We start from the raw sequence: 18,338 nt of genomic DNA, 5'->3' as shown, positions 1-18,338 counted from the left end.
CCTTTAAAGAGCAGTCGCCCAACGGTTCAAAAGGAGGACGTACAAGAACTGACAGAACCAGATTCAGATCCCAAGAAGGATCAGAGGGCCGCATGGGAGGCCTGAGCAACTTGGCCGCCCGCAAGAAGCGAAGCACATCAGGAATGGCAGTCAAACGCTGACCTTTCACTAACCCCCAAAAGGCTGACAAGGTGCAAGCTGAACCTGGAGAGAAGACCAAGCCAGTCCCCTATCCAGGCCATCCTGCAAGAGCTCTACGATGTTAGGCAGGGAAGCGCAAAAAGAGACCACTCCATGCACAGCACACCACTCCTCAAATAGATGCCAAACCCTCACATAAGCCCAAGAGGTGGAAAGCCTCCGGGACCCCAAGAGAGTTGAAATCACTTTATCTGAATACCTCTTCTTACCTAGGCGACCCCTTTCAAGAGCCAAGCCGTAAGACAGAAGGGACCCGGATCGAACATTGGAATGGGACCCTGAGTTAGAAGGTCATCCAAGAGAGGAAGAGGATCCGCCACCAGATGCCTCAATAGATCCACGTACCACGGTCGTCAAGGCCAGTCCGGAGCCACCAGAACCACAAGGTCCGGATGGCGAATTATGCAGAGAACCCTGCCCACTAATGGCCATGGAGGGAACACATACAACATCCCCTCTGTTGGCCATTGTTGAACCAGAGCATCTAGGGTCTCGGCCTGACCGTCCCTGCGACAACTGAAGAAACGGGGTGTTTTGGCGTTTACATTTGTGGCCATCAGGTCCATGAGGGGCTGACCCCAAGACTGCACTATTAACTGAAAAGCCACCGGGCTTAGACACCATTCTCCAGGATCTAGCACGTGACGACTTAGGAAGTCCACCTGAACATTCTCTACTCCGGCAAAGTGAGATGCTGATATTTCTTGAAGGTGCAACTCTGCCCAGACCATGAGCAGAGCTGCCTCCTGCGCCATCAAAGTGCTCCTGGTGCTCCTCCTGATGATCGACATGGGCCACCGCCGTGGCATTGTCCGAAAGAACCCTGACTGACTTGATCAGAAAGGACTGGAAGGCTAACAGCGCTAGACAGATGGCTCTGGTCTCTAAGATATTGATCGACCAGGAAGCCTCCTCCGTGGACCAGGTGCCTTGAGCTGAGTGACCTAGACACTGAGCTCCCCAACCAAGAAGACTGGCATCTGTGAGCAGCACTTTCCACTGCGGCTGGTCCAGACTCGCCCCTTGTACAAGATGGGTGGTCTGGAGCCAACAACGAAGACTGCCCCGAGCTAAGCCCAGGAGCGGAACAGGGTGATCCAGACTGTGCCTCCGAGGCGACCACCGTCGAAGAAGAGCATACTGAAGAGGTCGCATGTGGGCCCGTGACCACCTCACCACATCAAGGGAGGCTACCATCGACCCCAAGACTTGGAGGAAATCCTGCGCCCGAGGACACCAGGGCGCCATAAGCAGGCGAATCTGAGATTGTAACTTGCTCACCCGGGCCTCCGGAAGTAAGACCTTCCCCAAGGAGGTGTCGAACAGGACCCTTAGATATTCCAGGCACTGAGATGGAGACAACTGGCTCTTGGCAAGGTTAACTACCCAGCCCAGCAATTGCAGAAACTCCACCACCTGAACCGTGACCCAAGTACTCTCCTGGAACAACTTGGCTCGAATCAACCAGTCGTCCAGGTAGGGATGAACAAGAATGCCCTCTTTTCTCAACGCCACCGCAACAACCACCATCACCTTGGTGAACGTCCGCTGAGCTGTGGCCAGCCCAAAAGGAAGAGCACAGAACTGATAATGTTGCCTCAGGATCGCAAAATGCAGGAAGCAATGATAGGAGGCTACAATAGAAATGTGCAAGTAGGCCTTGCTCAGATCTAGAGAGGTCAGAAACTCCCCCGGCTGAACTGCCAGGATCACAGACTGCAGCGTTTCCATGCGGAAAGAAGGCACGTGAAGAGCCCTGTTGACCCCCTTCAAATCCAGGATGTGCCAAATGGTCCCTTCTTTCTTTGGCACCACAAAGTAAATCAAGTACCAATCTGTGCCCCACTTCCTGTGGAACCACCGTGTGGAAATCTAACAATCTTTGAAAGGTCTGGCGAAAGGCCTGCTGCTTCCATGCCACCTATGAGGGAGAAGTGAGAAAACGGTCTGGTAAGGACTGGGCGAACCCCAGATCACTTCCAGAACCCACTGATCGGACGTGATAAAATTCTCACAGCCTGGCACCCACCGGAACCAAGACGGGCATCGGCAAGAAGTCATTGGGCAAGATGGGTGGCAGAGGATCTGGCGGGGACACTACCTGCACCCTGGCGGGCCCCACAAAAGGACTGCATGTGCTGGAAAAATCTGCCTCTAGAGGGCTCAGAAGATGGATCGGAGGCAGTCCCTCTACCAGAGCGTAAACAGTGGAAATCACGCCCACGCCCAGCGCCACTGCAAGCCAACAGCTAAGGCCTATCCTCAGGCAAATGAGGCACTTTAGAATCAGTGAGAGTCTGAACCAACCTGTCCAGGTCTTCACCAAACAAGAAAGACCCCTTAAAAGGGAACTTTGTCAACTTATCTTTGGACGCCGAATCCACCGACCAAGCGTGAAGCCACAAGGTATGGCATGCTGCCACTCCAAGAGTCAAAGATTTGGCAGAAGCTCGCAAGAGATTATACATGGCATCTGAGAGATAAGAAGCACCCAATTCAATTTTGGCCACTTCTTGCTTTAGCAAGTTCAATTCACCTCTTTACTGTCAAGAACATGCCCGGCCCAACGAAAACACGCCTGAACCACTAGCCCACCACACATCACCTCCTGGACCAACAGAGCTGTTACATCAAAACTCTGTTTAAGGAGGGACTCCAACTTATGTTCCTCCGGGTCCTTCAAGGCTACACTGCCCTCAACAGGCACAGTAGCCAAGACCAACGCTTCCACCACGGGTGACTTCAAAGTGTCCCTATCCCCTTCTGAAATGGGATATAGGCGGGCCATAGAGCGCGCAAAACGAAAAGGGGATTCCGGCACCTGCCATTGAGCGAGCATAACATTCTGAATATCCTGATACATAGGAAAAGAGCGGGAAGCAGAGTGAATCCCCTTAAGCAAGGGGGTCCACCGTACGCGGAAACCGAGAAAACTTGCATAATCAACTCAGTAAGCTCGTTCCGATGAAAAATGTGCATCACAGATGCATCTTCGCCAGCTGATTTTGACTAAAAATAGCCCAGGAAAAATACAAAAAAACCTCTTAAAAACGTCACATTTTGGATTCTAGAGGTGGAGGTGGGGGGAGATAGGACTTTCAGGGAAACCTCTCAAAACCCCCTCTTTAAGACCCCTCAAAATCACTGATTCAGGCTGTCAGCATGTACTCACAGTGACATGTGCTGACTGGGAAAAAAAAACAGAGCTGAAACAGCTTACAGGGAGATCTTCCTGAGGAAGCAAACAAGCTGGACTCCAATTCTACCTCACTGGCTGAACATCTACGGCCACCCTTGGACATGCCATGCAGATAGCTGGCAGAGGAACACAGTCTAGCTCCGATCCTGGGCATAGAAACATAGAAAAAAGCAGCAGAAAAGGGCTATAGCCCACCAAGTCTGCCCATTCCAAGTATCCCCTCCCCTGAATTTACTCCCTTAAAGATCCCACGTGAGTATCCCATTTTCTCTTAAAATCCGTCACGCTGCTGGCCTTTATCACCTGGAGTGGGAGTCTGTTCCAATGATCCACTACTCTTTCGGTGAAGAAGTACTTCCTGGAGTCGCCTCCATGAAGCCATGCAGCCTGCACTTGACCCACTAGCAGATGAACCTAGGGTCACTGCTATTTAATATATTCATAAATGATCTAGAAACAGGGACGAAGTGTGAGATAATAAAATTTGCGGACGACACCAAACTATTTAGTGGAGCTCGGACTAAAGAGGACTGCGAAGAATTGCAAAGGGACTTGAGCAAACTAGGAGAATGGGCAACGAGATGGCAGATGAAGTTCAACGTTGAGAAATGTAAAGTATTGCATCTGGGAAGCAGAAACCCAAGGTACAACTATACAATGGGAGGGATGTTAGTGAACGAGAGTACCCAAGAAAGGGACTTGGGGGTAATGGTGGACATGACAATGAAGCAGGCGACACAGTGCGCAGCGGCCGCTAAGAGAGCGAATAGAATGCTAGGTATAATCAAGAAGAATATTACAACCAGGACGAAAGAAGTTATCCTGCCGCTGTATCGGGCGATGGTGCGCCCGCATCTGGAATACTGAGTCCAATATTGGTTGCCGTACCTTAAGAAGGATATGGCGTTACTCAAGAGGGTTCAGAGGAGAGCGACACGTCTGATAAAAGGGATGGAAAACCTTTCATACGCTGAGAGATTGGAGAAACTGGGTCTCTTTTCCCTGGAGAAGAGGAGACTTAGAGGGGATATGATAGAGATAGAGATCATGAGGGGCATAGAGAGAGTAGAGAGGGACAGATTCTTCAAACTTTCAAAAACTATAAGAACAAGAGGGCATTCGGTAAAACTGAAAGGGGACATATTCAAAACAAATGCTAGGAAGTTCTTCTTTACACAGCGTGTGGTGGACACCTGGAATGCGCTTCCAGAGGACGTAAAAGGGCAGAGTACAGTATTGGGGTTTAAGAAAGGATTGGACAATTTTCTGCTGGAAAGGGGGATAGAAGGGTATAAATAGAGGATCATTGCACAGGTCCTGGACCTGTTGGGACCGCCGCGTGAGCGGGCTGCTGGGCACGATGGACCTCAGGTCTGACCCAGCAGAGGCATTACTTATGGGTCAGCAAGCTCCCAAAGGAAGTGTCCTTTGAGCCCTGATTTGAAGTGCAGGCTGTATAAAGGGTGCACTGACTGGCAGCCAACCCCCTGAAAGCAGACTTTTCCAAAGGTCTGTGATATCTCGTAGTCAGAGCTGTCCCTGCAGGGAACCTCTGCAGAATGAGGGTGAAAACTGTGAACAAAAAGTCTGAATTTTAAAGAAAATAAACACGAGCAGAAAAGACAAGCTCCTACAGCCCAGCTTCTAAGAAGAAAAACTGAATCCTGAGGGGGCAGTGCTGAGGTGAGAGGGGTGGAGCTCAAGTCTCTGAAATTTGATGCTTCCTACAAAGTCCTAGAGGGTATATGAAATTAACCCAATTGTCCCGGAATAAAGTGGGATTGTTCAAGAACAAGGAGATATAACCCATCCGTCAGAATGACACAACTATTGCACTAGAATGCATTTTTGCTTAGACATTTTGTCTATTAATTTTTGTCTGTTCACAATTGTTTTTAATTGTATCTTAGCATCTACCCCTGAAGCAGCGTGAGGGCGAAACATGGCCACGTCGGGTGTCTGTTATTAAATCGCACACTTCTTGTGTCTTTCTTGATGGTCCCCAAAGAAAGGTTTAGAATAACTGAGGTAACGAACTGGTCTTGGGGTATACCACCACCATTATACAACATCAGAATACTAATACTTTTAATTAAGAGTTCTAAAATTTGATTTTATTTCATACTAACGTATGACTTGCTTATCCCCTCAGTTATATGAGAAACTGTTTTCTAGTAAAAAGCATTAGCATCATATCTATGTTCTAATGTGTGCTTATTAGGTGTGTTCATAAGTACAGCATTATACTGACTCTGTATTACAACTCTCTTATTTGAATTTCAGTGAGGGTAAAGGGGGTGGGACTTGATATACCACTTTTTCTGTGTGATTACAAATCACAGGTACTTATTTTGGACCTGGGGCAATGAAGTGTTAAAGTCATAAGGAGCTGCAGTGGGAGTTGAACCCACAAGCACAGCCTCAGGGTGCCGAGGCAGCTGCTCTAACCACCAGGCCACTATATTTTTTTAACTGTTTCATGATAATCCTATTATTAAGTTTCAATTTGCTGATTTTGAGTTTACCTCATTCACTTTATTTATATTTGGTCTTTTTACTTCTATTATGCTGTCAAAATTGTAAGTTTCATGCTGAATTATACCTGCTGTATACCGCCTTGGGTAAATCCCAATAAATAAATATTAATTTTTTTTTTAAAAACCCAACAATAGATAATTGAGCCATTTAAATTATTAAACAGCCCAATACTGTCTGTATAAAAAAAAAAAAAATTATTTATTGGAAATTTCTCCGCATTAGCCATTCCCAGTACTTCTTTAAAAAACTTTCAGGTGACAATAAATGAGTTACTGGAAAATTGACTAAGCGGAGATTTTTTACTCTATTCATATTCTCCATAGATTCAATTTTAAAATGTATCACTGTAGAATCTTAACAGCAGATACCGAGACAGCTTGTAAATTATTACACTGAGTTATTATTATTATATTCCTCTTAAAAAAATTGAATCTGCCCAGGAGGTAGACCACCTGGCCACACCAGAGGTAAATTTGACCGAATTTCTGGAAGATACACAGGATGTGATCCAGACTCGGTCCACCCTGGTGATAACATGCATGAGCGAGATGGATAAGATGTTAATAATGAAACTTTACTTTAAAAACAGGTTAATTAAATTTTGTGGGGATTTAGTTAGGATTTTTCTGGATGTCTCTAGAACCACTCAATTGAGAAGGAAAGAATTTCTGAAATTGAAGAATAGAGTTTTGGCCCTAGAGGCATCTTTTTACCTGAAATTTCCCTGTAAATGTTTAGTTAAGTTACAAGATATTGAGTATGCCTTTTGGGATCCTATACAACTACAACAATTTTTAGTTGCGAGAGAACAGAAATGAGTTTGTTTCATCTAGCTGAGAATATGAGGAGAATTAAATTAAAATAATATCCCATTTAGTAAGGAATGATTCAAGGTTCTCTAGTGCGAACCGAGAATTATTGTCCTTTAGTTTTCTTGAATTTATTTGATTAGAAATAGTAATATGTTCTCCCCATTAATGTGGGCTTAAAAGGAATTATGGATGTATGATCTGATTATGCATTGTCTTGTCTGATTTTTCCTTTTTTCCTTTGAAATTATTGGATATTGTAATGTATTCAAATTATAAAAAAAAAAAAAAAAAAAAAAAAAAGATGCTAAATGATGGTGGTTAAAAATATATCTGGGGAGTGGAAATACTCTCCGGATAAGCTGAACGTTTATTTTAGGCTTGCTAAATAGCAGAGCTAAAGTAAAAAGATAGCACAGTCACATTGCCAGCTTTATCTTCAACACTACAACCTATACAGACAGCAATGCTGAACATATACACCAGTTAGTACTTCATTTAACCTGGTTATTATGCCAGTAAAAACGGAACCCCTTTATCGTAATGTCTTAGCTTTTTCTTTTTCTGTGTTTTAAGAAACTATTTTTCTTAGTGATGGCAGTCAGTTTCCTCAATGGCCATTAACACATGCGTATGATGCTTAAGTTGTGTTGGCACGGGCACATTGCAATATTCATAGAAACATGATGGCAGATAAAGGCCAAAAGGCCCATCTAGTTTGTCCATCCGCAGTAACCATTATCTCTTTCTCTCTCTGAGATATCCCCATGTGCCTATCCCACATCTTCTTGAATTCAGATACAGTCTCTGTCTCTATCACTTCTTCTGGGAGACCGTTTCACGCATCTACCACCCTTTCTGTAAAAAAAGGGTTTTCTTTGATTACTCCAGAGCCTATCACCTCTTAACTTCATCCTATGCCCTCTCATTCCAGAGTTTCCTTTCAATTGAAAGAGACTTGACTCATGCGCATTTACGCCATGTAGGTATTTAAACGTCTCTATCATATCTCCCCTCTCCTGCCTTTCCTCCAAAGTATACAGATTGAGATCTTTAAGTCTGTCCCTATACTCCTTATGACGAAGACTATGCACCGTTTTTACAGGACAGACGGAGGAAACAGATGCTGAAATGATTGAGGAAATCAACCATAGATGTAAAATGGGTAACGTAACGATCATGGGAGACTTTAACTTTCCAGGAATAAACTGGAACCTTGGAACCTCAAACTGCGGCAAGGAAACAAAATTCCTGGAAACAGTAGGGGACTGTTTCCTGGAACAAATGATAGAAGAACCGACAAGAGGAACCGCTACTTTGGACTTGGTCTGAATGGCATAACTGGAAGGACATCGGAAGTAGAAGTCATAGTCCCGCTGGGGACGAGCGATCACAGCATGATCAACTTTAAAATAGGCATCGGGAAGAGGAAACGAACCAAGATTCAAACCACAACCTTTAACTTCAGAAAAGGGAAATATGACAACATGAGAGCCATGGTAAAAAAGCGGCTCAAGAAAAGGACGGATAAACTCAAAACGATCGAACAAGCATGGTCCCTACTAAAAAATACCATCATTGAAGCGCAGAATCTCTACATCCCACAGATATCCAAAGGAAGGAAAAATAAGAACAAAAGAGAACCAGCTTGGCTAACTAAGGAGGTGAAAGATGCGATAAGGGAAAAGAGAAACTCGTTTAAAAAATGGAAACAGGAACAAACAACTGAGGTCTGGAACATTCACAAGGTTGACCAGAAGAAGTGTCACAAGGCGGTAAGAGAGGCAAAAAAGGTCTATGAGGAAAAGATTGCGCAGGAAGCCAAGAACTTCAAGCCCTTTTTTAGATATATAAAAGGAAAAAAAACAAGCACAAGAGGCAGTGGGCCCTCTCGACGACCTAGGAAAGAAAGGGTACATCAAGGAAGACAAACAGATTGCAGATAGACTAAATTCATTCTTTGCGTCTGTCTTTACGAAAGAGAACACTGCAACAATACCTGAACCAGGGAGAGTATTCAAGGGAGAAATTGAGAAAAGCCTCACCACAGTGAATGTAGATTTGGACATGATATACTATCAGATCGATAAACTAAAAAGTGATAAATCCCCTGGACCGGATGGAATTCACCCGAGAGTGCTTAAGGAGCTTAAGGTAGAAATCGGAGAACTGTTACAATCCCTAGCCAACTTGTCAATTAGAACCGGACAAATACCAGACGACTGGAGGATAGCAAATGTCATCCCAATCTTTAAAAAGGGATCAAGGGGAGAACCAGGAAACTACCGACCTGTGAGTCTTACGTCGGTTCCTGGGAAGATGGTTGAAGCACTAATCAAAGATAGCATAGTGCAGCACCTGGATAATCATGACCTGATGAGAGCTAGTCAACACGGTTTCAGGAAGTGGAAGTCATGTTTGACAAATTTGCTTCAATTTTTTGAGAAGGTGAACCAACATATTGATAGTGGAGAACCGGTGGATATCGTATACTTGGACTTCCAGAAAGCATTCGACAAGGTACCACATGCAAGGCTCATGAGGAAACTACAAAGACATGGAATAAATGGGGATATACTAAGATGGATAGGCGGATGGTTGGAAAACAGATTGCAAAGGGTGGGCATAAATGGGAAGTTCTCGGACTGGGAGAAGGTGCCCCAGGGATCGGTTCTTGGGCCCATCTTGTTCAATATCTACATAAATGACCTAGAAGAGGAAACAACAAGTAACATAATCAAGTTTGCAGATGACACAAAACTATGTCGGGCAGTTGGGTCGCAAATAGACAGAGACGCACTTCAAAGAGATTTGAACCAACTGGAGAAATGGGCGGAAAAGTGGCAGATGAAATTTAATATAGAAAAATGCAAAGTGATGCACCTGGGAAGGCATAACAAAGAACAAGAATATAAAATGTTAGGTGTAACATTGGGCAAGAGCGAACAAGAAAGGGACCTGGGGGTACTGATAGACAGGACCCTGAAGCCGTCGGCTCAATGCGCAGTGGCGGCAAAGAAAGCAAACAGGATGCTTGGTATGATAAAGAAGGGCATCACGAGTAGATCGGCGGATGTCATAATGCCGCTTTATAGAGCAATGGTCAGACCACACTTGGAATACTGTGTCCAACACTGGTCTCCCTACCTAAAGAAAGATATAACCCTACTAGAGAGGGTGCAGAGACGAGCCACAAAACTAATAGATGGTATGAAGAATTTGAGTTACGAAGAACGCCTCGATAAACTGGGATTGTTTACCCTCCAGAAGTGAAGGCTGCGAGGGGATATGATAGAGACTTTTAAAATACTAAAAGGTTTCGACAAAATGGAGCAAGAATCTTCGTTATTCACATTGTCAACAGTGACTCGAACAAGAGGTCATGGATTAAAACTTAGGGGAGGCAGACTCAGGACTAATATCCAGAAGTTCTGCTTCACACAGCGAGTGGTGGACGCCTGGAATGCTCTCCCGGAGGAGGTTGTGACAGAGACCACCATTCTGGGATTTAAGGGCAAGTTGGATGCATAGCTTCATGCAAATCACATTGAGGAACACGGGTAAACAAGGTGTCCAGTAGAGAACACCTAGCTTGGCCTCCGCGTGTGCGGGTCGCCGGACTAGATGGACCTAGGGTCTGATCTGGTGAAGGCATTTCTTATGTTCACCATTTTAGTAGCCTTTCTCTGGACAGACTCCATCCTTTTTATATCTTTTTGAAAATGCAGTCTCCAGAAATGTACACAATATTCTAAATGAGATCTCGCCAAAGTCTTATACAGGGGCGTCAATACCTCCATTTTTTCTACTGGTCATACCTCTTCCTATGCACCCTAACATCCTTCTAGCTTTCGCCATCACCTTTTCAACCTGTTTGGCCACCTTAAGATTATCACATACAATCACACCCAAGTCCCGCTCTTCTGTCGTGCACAAAAGTTCTTCACCCCCTAAACTGTATTGTTCCTTTGGGTTTTTGCAGCCCTAATGCATGACCTTGCATTTCTTAGCAATAAGTTTTAGCTGCTAAATTTCGGTTTCTTCATGTCATTCACACCATCCGGGGTGTCTACTCTATTGCCGAAAGAAATTATGAAAACAGGCATTTAATTCCAGAACCAGTACTATCAGCTACAAAAACAGGTAGGTCATTGTGTGACCTGGTCACACTGGCTCATACACATTTCTTTCCCTGAAACTCTTATGGAAGAGAGTTTTATATATATATATATATATATATATATATATATATATATATATATATAAAAGCAAAACCCTGAACAGAGCTCTGTGTCTCTCAGACCTTAGTCTCAAGTAAAGCAGCAACTGGGTTGTGGGAATCTTGGTTTATGCAGCTTTAGTAGATGAGGAATAAAGTCAAACAATGCTAACCCCACACAACCACCCCAGTCAAATCAAGTTGAAAATGCATGCTCTAATCATTGCAGAAAGATACATTCTGCAGAGTAATTGAGGCACAAGTATGACTGAATGTGTGACTACATAGTTGCAGTGTACACAGACTTTGTCAGTGCTATGGCTTATTGAGTTTACCTCACAAAATATTTCCTTTTGCAATGTTGATATAACAGAGTCTTACAAACCTTCATGTCTTCCAGGAGAGCCTGAGGATTCTCAATACCTTCTGGAACACATTTTCTATTCTCAGGTAGCGATTCAAGTTTTTCTACTAGTGCTTTCAGCCCCTTCAGTTCAAACTCTGTGAGATGAGTCCACCTGGTAGCCACCTCTGTTGCTGGGGAGCCCGTTGGTGTTTTGGGATAGTCTATTGGGGTTGTGGACTTCATACTGTCATTTGACTCATTGGACAAAGTCCTTTTGAGATACCTCATTCCAGTTTCTTTTGGTTTTAGTCCTGCTGCCTCCCTCCCTTCAGAGTGTGTGCTATTAGGTGAAGAGCAGCCATCTGCTGAGGATTTCAGGCTTTTTTCCGTGTTGTCATCCTTCTCCTCGTGAGCATGTGCTTCACACGATCCTTCATCCATGTCTACCCAGGAATCAGAGGAAAAACTGTCTATACTGGGTTTTCTGGTTACATCTAGAAGACAATAAAATAAACAGCATAACTTATTCACTTTGCTCACAGCAAAACTGAATAGGATTAGCAATCACACAAAACTTTCACTTTACTGATACAGAAATAACATGCAAACAAAGAAAAATATTTAAAAAACACACACACACACAAAAAAAAAAAAATCAACCTGCATTGGAATTTTTTGTGATTTACTTTTTCTTACAGGTATTTAAAAAAAAAAAAAACCACCGTGACCCTGTCTCGCAGGCTCTTTTATCGTTCACTGGCTGCCCCTAGCCAAACGTCGTGTCTTCAAGGGCCTGTGATGCTAGCGTTCAAGTCCTCACATGACATGGCACCAGCCTACATGATGACCAAGCTTCCTCCGTATATACCGAAAAGGTCCCCCCGCTCCCAGGATTAAATATTCCTCAAAAAGGCCCCCTTGTTGTGCCCTTCAACTGCAAAACGACAAACATTCCTACTCCCAATTCATACCGAGCCACTGGAATCAACTACCCCCACAGATCAGATTCCTTGAAGGACTCCTGAACTTTTAGAAAAGCAATACATACATACCTCATCACCTAACTCTCCTGCCCACAACCGATGGATTACAAAGAAATGTATATTGTTACTAGATCCTTGGTATGTCACGTTAGGATGAAACGTGTATTGAAAAACCTTGCACTATGACATATTATAATCTGTAAACTGGACACATTAGAATCTCGGTTAACAGCACTCTCAACCAACCAGCAAAAAATCTGCAGGTTAAAAAAAAAAAATAATAAACCCTTGAAGCATCAGTGGCAGCAGTGCTGAACTGTAAATTACCACCCCCCCATATCCCTCAAGCACCGAAGACCTACAAGTGATGGCGGTCCTGAGTCGCAAACCCCACCTCCCGACCGACCAGCAGCACTAGTGACACCGTCCTGAGCCGCAAATCCCCTCTCCCTCAAGCCCCCAAAGCAACTGAGGAACCCCCTCCCTACCACCCCGAAGCACCAGTGTGGCAGCAGTCCTGAGCCACACAGCCCTCCTACCTCAAGCGCCTTAGTGGCAGAAGCAGGTAGTTGTCCTAAGCTGCCAAACTCCTTGCTCCCTCCCTCTCTTACCCAAGCACAGCTGGTCAGCAGGAGGCAGTCTCAAAAACAGGCTGTTCGAGGTCAGCCCTGGCAAGGCCTTTCCTCTGACAAGTCACTTCTGTTTTGAGGCTGCCTCCTGCTGACCGGCTATGCTCAGGTAAGGAAGGGAGAAAGGGAGCGAGGGGATTTGCAGCTCAAGACACCGCTTGCTTCTGCCATTAAGGGGCTTGAGGGAATGAAGGAGGAGGGCTTTGCAGCTGTCATGCTGATGCTTCAGGGCAGGGGGGGGGAGGAAATTGAGACTGTTAGACAAAGCTTCTAACACATTCTCAATTAACCAGAAAACCAGTTATCTGGTATCCATCAAGCCCCGTGGGTGCCAGATAGCTGAGATTCTACAGTATTACGTATATTGGTTTTAGATCCCTAATATGAGTCACGTTAGGATAAAAACTTGTACTTTAACTATGGCAAATTGTAACCTGTATACTGTATATTTGTATGTTTAACTTGTAACCCATTCTGAGCTCTTTGGGAAGAACGGGATAGATATATAAATAAATAAGCAAGCAAGCAAATCTCAAACTCCATCTAGCTCTCTTTCCAGGAATGCCTACTTTATACATGTACCATATTTTTCACTCCATAAGACGCACTTTTTCCCCAAAGTGGGTGGAAATCTCGGTGTGTCTTATGAAGCGAAAGTACAAATTTTGTTACCCTCCCCCCATAACATTGTAAAACCCGCCCTCCGTACCACCTTTCTAAACCCACCCGCCCGCTGCCGCCGAACCTCATTTTTAAACCCACCCACCCGCTGCCGCCACACCACCTTTTTTTTTAACCCCCCCCCACTCCAGTCCGTATGTCTACCGTTACCGTTCCTTGTTCTTTACCTGGTGGTCCAGCGTCCAGCCAGCTCATTTCCCAGCCAGTGGCAAAAAATATCAGCAGCGCGGCCGTCAGGGGCAAACATTACGCTCTCCCACTCGGCCCTGCGCTGCTTTCCGAATGGCTGCCGTAGGTACTCGCGAGAACCTACAGCAGCCAATCAGAAAGCAGCATGGGGTCGAGCGGGAGAGCGTAAAGCTTGCTCCTGATGGCTACGCTGATCTGTTTCACTGCTGGCCAGGAAATGAGGAGCTCAGAAGAGCGAAGGCTGCCGTGGCAGGCAGGGAGAGAGCGAAACCGTCTGGAAATGATGGAGGCAGAATTTTAAAAGGTATGGGGGGCTTGCCTGGGGCTGGCTGGCTTGGGGCTGACTTGGAGCTGCCTACCATTAGACGTGCCCACCACTAGATGTGCCCTGTACCCTGTCCCAGCCTACCACTAGACCACCAGAGGGAGGACAAGGTACAGGGAACACAATTTGGTTCAGAATTTTTTTTCTTGTTTTTTCCTCCTCTAGAGGTGGGTGCATCTTATGGTCAGGTGCGTCTTATGGAGCGAAAAATACGGTATACAACTATATATAGGATCACACCATGTACATACTTTCATATACCGCATATACTCGAATATAAACTGACCTGAATATAAACCGAGGTAACCTTTCCCCCCCCCCAAAAAAAAAGGAAAAAAAGTTGACTTATATAAACCAGTGAGGTTTAATATTCAAGTGCATTGCTTTGCCAGATGGTGCATCCTATTCCATCTCCCTTGCTGCTCTCCAGGCTCTGCATCCAGCACCCTTACTCACTCCCCTCGCCTAACGGAAGCCATTCAGGGAATGGTGAAGGACCAGGCAGCAGTGCGAAAAGCTCACGCCTGCCTTGTGCACCGCTCTGCCATAAGAGAGGCAGCCGTCCAGTGAGGGATGTCGCTGCAGCAGTAAGCCGAGGGGCTCAAGCATCTGTGTGTCCCGGCAGCTTCCAGACCTGGTCTTGAGGGGAGTAAGTTCTGGCATCCTTTTCTGCTTTACAGCGCTGGACCACCGGAATTTTAAAACAAAGGTACCGAGGGGGGGGAGGGGGGTTGTTTAAAACATTGCTATTTGCTCCATAAGATGCACCTACATTTCCACCCACTTTTGGGTGGGAAAAAAGTGCATCTTATGGAGCAAAAAATACGGTATGTTCCAAAGATACTGGTAAGTCCAAAAACAAAAAATTGTCTCAGGAGTCATGAAATGATGAAAATCCAGATAAAAATCTCTCAATATCCATATGTAACTGATAGTCTGTACAAATAATCATATGTGGTGTGCAAATGGAATCTTGTGTCGGACCCGAGCTCATGGCAGCCAATTAGCTTAGTAGTTCTGCACGGGCAGGAGCAAAGGAAGGTAGCTCCTGCCGCGATTCACTGCTGAACCACCAGGGATACTTAAGGTATGTGGGAGAGGCAGGAGGGAAGTAAAAATGATTAGAATTAGCTGGGGCAGGAGGGATGCCTCCTGTCCTGGCTACCGCTGGTCCACCAGGTCTCATGGCAGGCCCAGCAGAAGCCTGCAAAAAGGTTCGGGAGGAGGGGGGGAGGGTCAGCGCTGACCTGAATATAAACCGGGACCCCCATTTTTGGGGCCAAAAATCTCAGTTTATATTTAAGTATATATGGCCGTGCATTTTGCACAGCCCACTTAATGCATGTAAAACCAGGTTCTGCATGCAGTAAGCCTTTCAAAAATCATCCTCGTGTTATTTAATTTCACATAAACTTATGTGGAAATTAATGCAATAAATGTAAAAATGGAGCACCCCATCTTTCCACTACTTAATACCAATAGTCATCCCACCCTTGCCTTTGCCTATCTCACATATCCACTTGCTTCCCTTAAAACCCCAGGCTGCAGGCCTTAGCAGAACATTTAAGGATACCAAAAACACACAAGAAAGAATGAGCAGCCTAGGAGATTGGGGTTATCCATCAGATAATCAGGGCAGTCGCTGGGAGCTGTAGAAGTGGAAAGCTCATGGGTACATTAAAATCAGAAACACGAAAGAACAAGCGTCTCTTGCAAAACGTGTATTTTACCTGTACAAGATATGTATAATGCAACACCACAACATTCCATGCCCTTGCCTGGAATTCAGATTTAGGTAGTACGGCCAAACCTAATCCTACGCATCGGGGATATAATAAAACTAAGAAATGTGATTCTGTGCAAGCAGGATCCAATTAGTCATTTGATGAAACACCGGAATGCCAGTTCCCCTCTCAGAAATAAACGTGCGGCCGCCTCCACTACAAGAGCAGCTCGCTGGCGGGAGGGCAGGGCAATTATCGCTCATTCTCATCTACGTTTCCTGCTCCCCCCAACCCAGCAGCTCTCTGGGAGCGGAGAGCCCCGACTCAGGAGATATGCTCTGACCTTGGGGAAATGGCTTCTCTCCATTCTCGCGTGCTGCAGCTGCTTACTGTGCCGTGTTCATCACCCCCCCCCCCCCCCCCGGGTGCATGTGGAGCCGTTCGCGACGGACCGCGGGAAGGAGGCCCCACCCGGAGCCCGGCCTACCACATATCTCGAGCAGCTGCTGCCGACTGTAAGGCTCCGTCGGGGAGCCGGGCCGGGAAGAAAGGCCTCGCGGGGGGGGGGGGGGGTGGAGAGCGCCCTAGGCCCACACCTGGCGGTGGAAGAGACGAAGGTCAGAGCAGCACGTAGAGGAGGAAGCGAATGCAAGAAGCCAGCCCGAGGTGCGATGTTCTCTTTGTCTGTGCAAGGGCCGCAGGAGCAGCCGGAGGCAGCCAGCTGGACACTTGCAAGTCCGGAAGAAAGGCATTTCCAGAGTGCAGCTGACCATTTAGCACCTACTGATGTATGCTAATATATGTTCTGCATATTCAGAAAACCAGAGTGCGTGGGAGTCTCTAAGACAAGTTGGAGAAGCCCTGCACAACCAATGTGTCCTTCTTTAGGTACCTCGGGTTTCAGGCTCTGACCCAGCGAGCATCAGACCAGGGCCTAATATTTTGCAGCTCTTACAGAGGACACCCCACCGTTTCTCTCGCTGCTGGGTTGTGAACGGCCATGGCAGTCTACCAGAATACATGCTTCTGTTGGACTAGTTAGTAAATGATCTACCTATGCTTGCTTTCTATTAGCTAATATATTTGATTCTGCCCAAAGTGAAAAACCTGCCAAGAGGGGTGAAGTAGCTTTAAGAAGAGTGGATGCCTTTAAAAAGTGAATCTTTACTTTTCCTCCAGATCTGTGGTCTCAAACTCAAACCCTTTGCAGGGCCACATTTTGAATTTGTAGGTACTTGGAGGGCCTCAAAAAAAAAAAAAAAGTTAATGTCTTATTAAAGAAACTAGTGTTAAAGCCCGTTACATTAACGGGTGCTAGAAAGCAGCCCCCTATCCCTCTCCCCCTCCAGTTCCTCCCTGACTGTCTCTCTGTGGCCCCCTTCTGTCTCCCCTCCCCCAAGCAAAGCTGTCTGCCTCCCAACACACCCCTCCCCCCAAAGCAGCCTGCTTTCCCTCTCGGCCTCCAGTTCCTCCCTGACTCTCTCTCCGTGGCCCCCTTCTGTCTCCCCCCCCCCCCAAGCAAAGCTGTCTGACTCCCAGAACACCCCTCCCCCAAAGCAGCCCCCTTTCCCTCTCCCCCTCCAGTTCCTCCCTGACTGTGTCTCCATGGCCCCCCTTCTGTCTTCCCTCCCCCCCAAGCAAAGCTGTCTGCCTCGCAGCACACCCCTCCCCCAAAGCTGCCCCCATATTGGGTCCTGTTCTCACCATTTAAAGATTTTTGAATGAATCTGCTGACCATTTCACCTCTTCATTTGATGATCACCACTGTTTGTTTGCCTTTGGTATCTTCGTGGAGACCTTTCTCATGTTGATTCTTCTTGATAGTGCCAGAACAGTCAGTAAAGATTTTCAGCATCATGTCCAGAAAATCAGTGGCTTGTCCCAGTAAGTGGCAGTTCATTTTCTATAGAACTACCTGTCGTCAAATGCTAGCTGAAAGAAATATATTTCAACTCTCTGCTCCCTTAGTTCCTTGCCGCCCCCTTCCCGCGGTCCCGACAAACGTTCTTACACCAGTAGGGGCCGCAGCACTTTAAACACGCTGCTTCGCGGCCTTCCACTGGCCTGATTTGCTCTGCCATGACGGGCAGAGCAAATCAGGGCAGTAGCAGGCCGCGAAGCAGCGTGTTTAGAGTGCTGCGGCCCCTGCTGGAGTAAGGACGTTTGTCGGGACCGCGGGACAGGAAGAGGAGCAGCGGCAAGGGACTAAGGGAGCCGAAGGTAGGGTGGGATGGGAGGCTGATCGGGTGTTTGGGTGTGCCGGGGAGAGGAGCAAAGACACTAACGACCGGCCAGAGAGAGATTCACGCGCATACCTGTGGTGCCCTACATCTCACGGAAAACGGATGCACGCAGGTGGGAGTGAGCATGCGCGGCTTAGGGTTTTATTATATTAGATGACAATTTTGCATGAGGTAAATCCCTTTATAGTTTATAAATCTTTCCTTTTGGCTAAGTCTTAATAATAACATTGTAATTTATAGCTAAAGAGACAT

General features: G+C 46.1%; 1 protein-coding gene across 9 annotated transcripts in view; it reads right to left on the bottom strand.

Annotated features, from left to right (window-relative positions):
- Window positions 1-18,338, bottom strand: part of KDM2B (lysine demethylase 2B) — a 336,356-nt gene that overhangs the window by 151,098 nt on the left and 166,920 nt on the right. For all 9 annotated transcript variants that reach the window (XM_033955541.1, XM_033955539.1, XM_033955538.1 and 6 more), the window contains one exon: window positions 11,352-11,806. In XM_033955541.1, the coding sequence (XP_033811432.1) occupies window positions 11,352-11,806 (455 nt within the window). The remainder of the gene's footprint in view (window positions 1-11,351; window positions 11,807-18,338) is intronic.

The sequence above is a fragment of the Geotrypetes seraphini genome, chromosome 8 (assembly GCF_902459505.1).
Source record: "Geotrypetes seraphini chromosome 8, aGeoSer1.1, whole genome shotgun sequence".
NCBI lineage: Eukaryota > Metazoa > Chordata > Amphibia > Gymnophiona > Dermophiidae > Geotrypetes > Geotrypetes seraphini.
The sequence above is the reverse complement of the archived record's forward strand: the minus strand, read 5'-3'. Positions and strand labels throughout refer to the sequence as shown.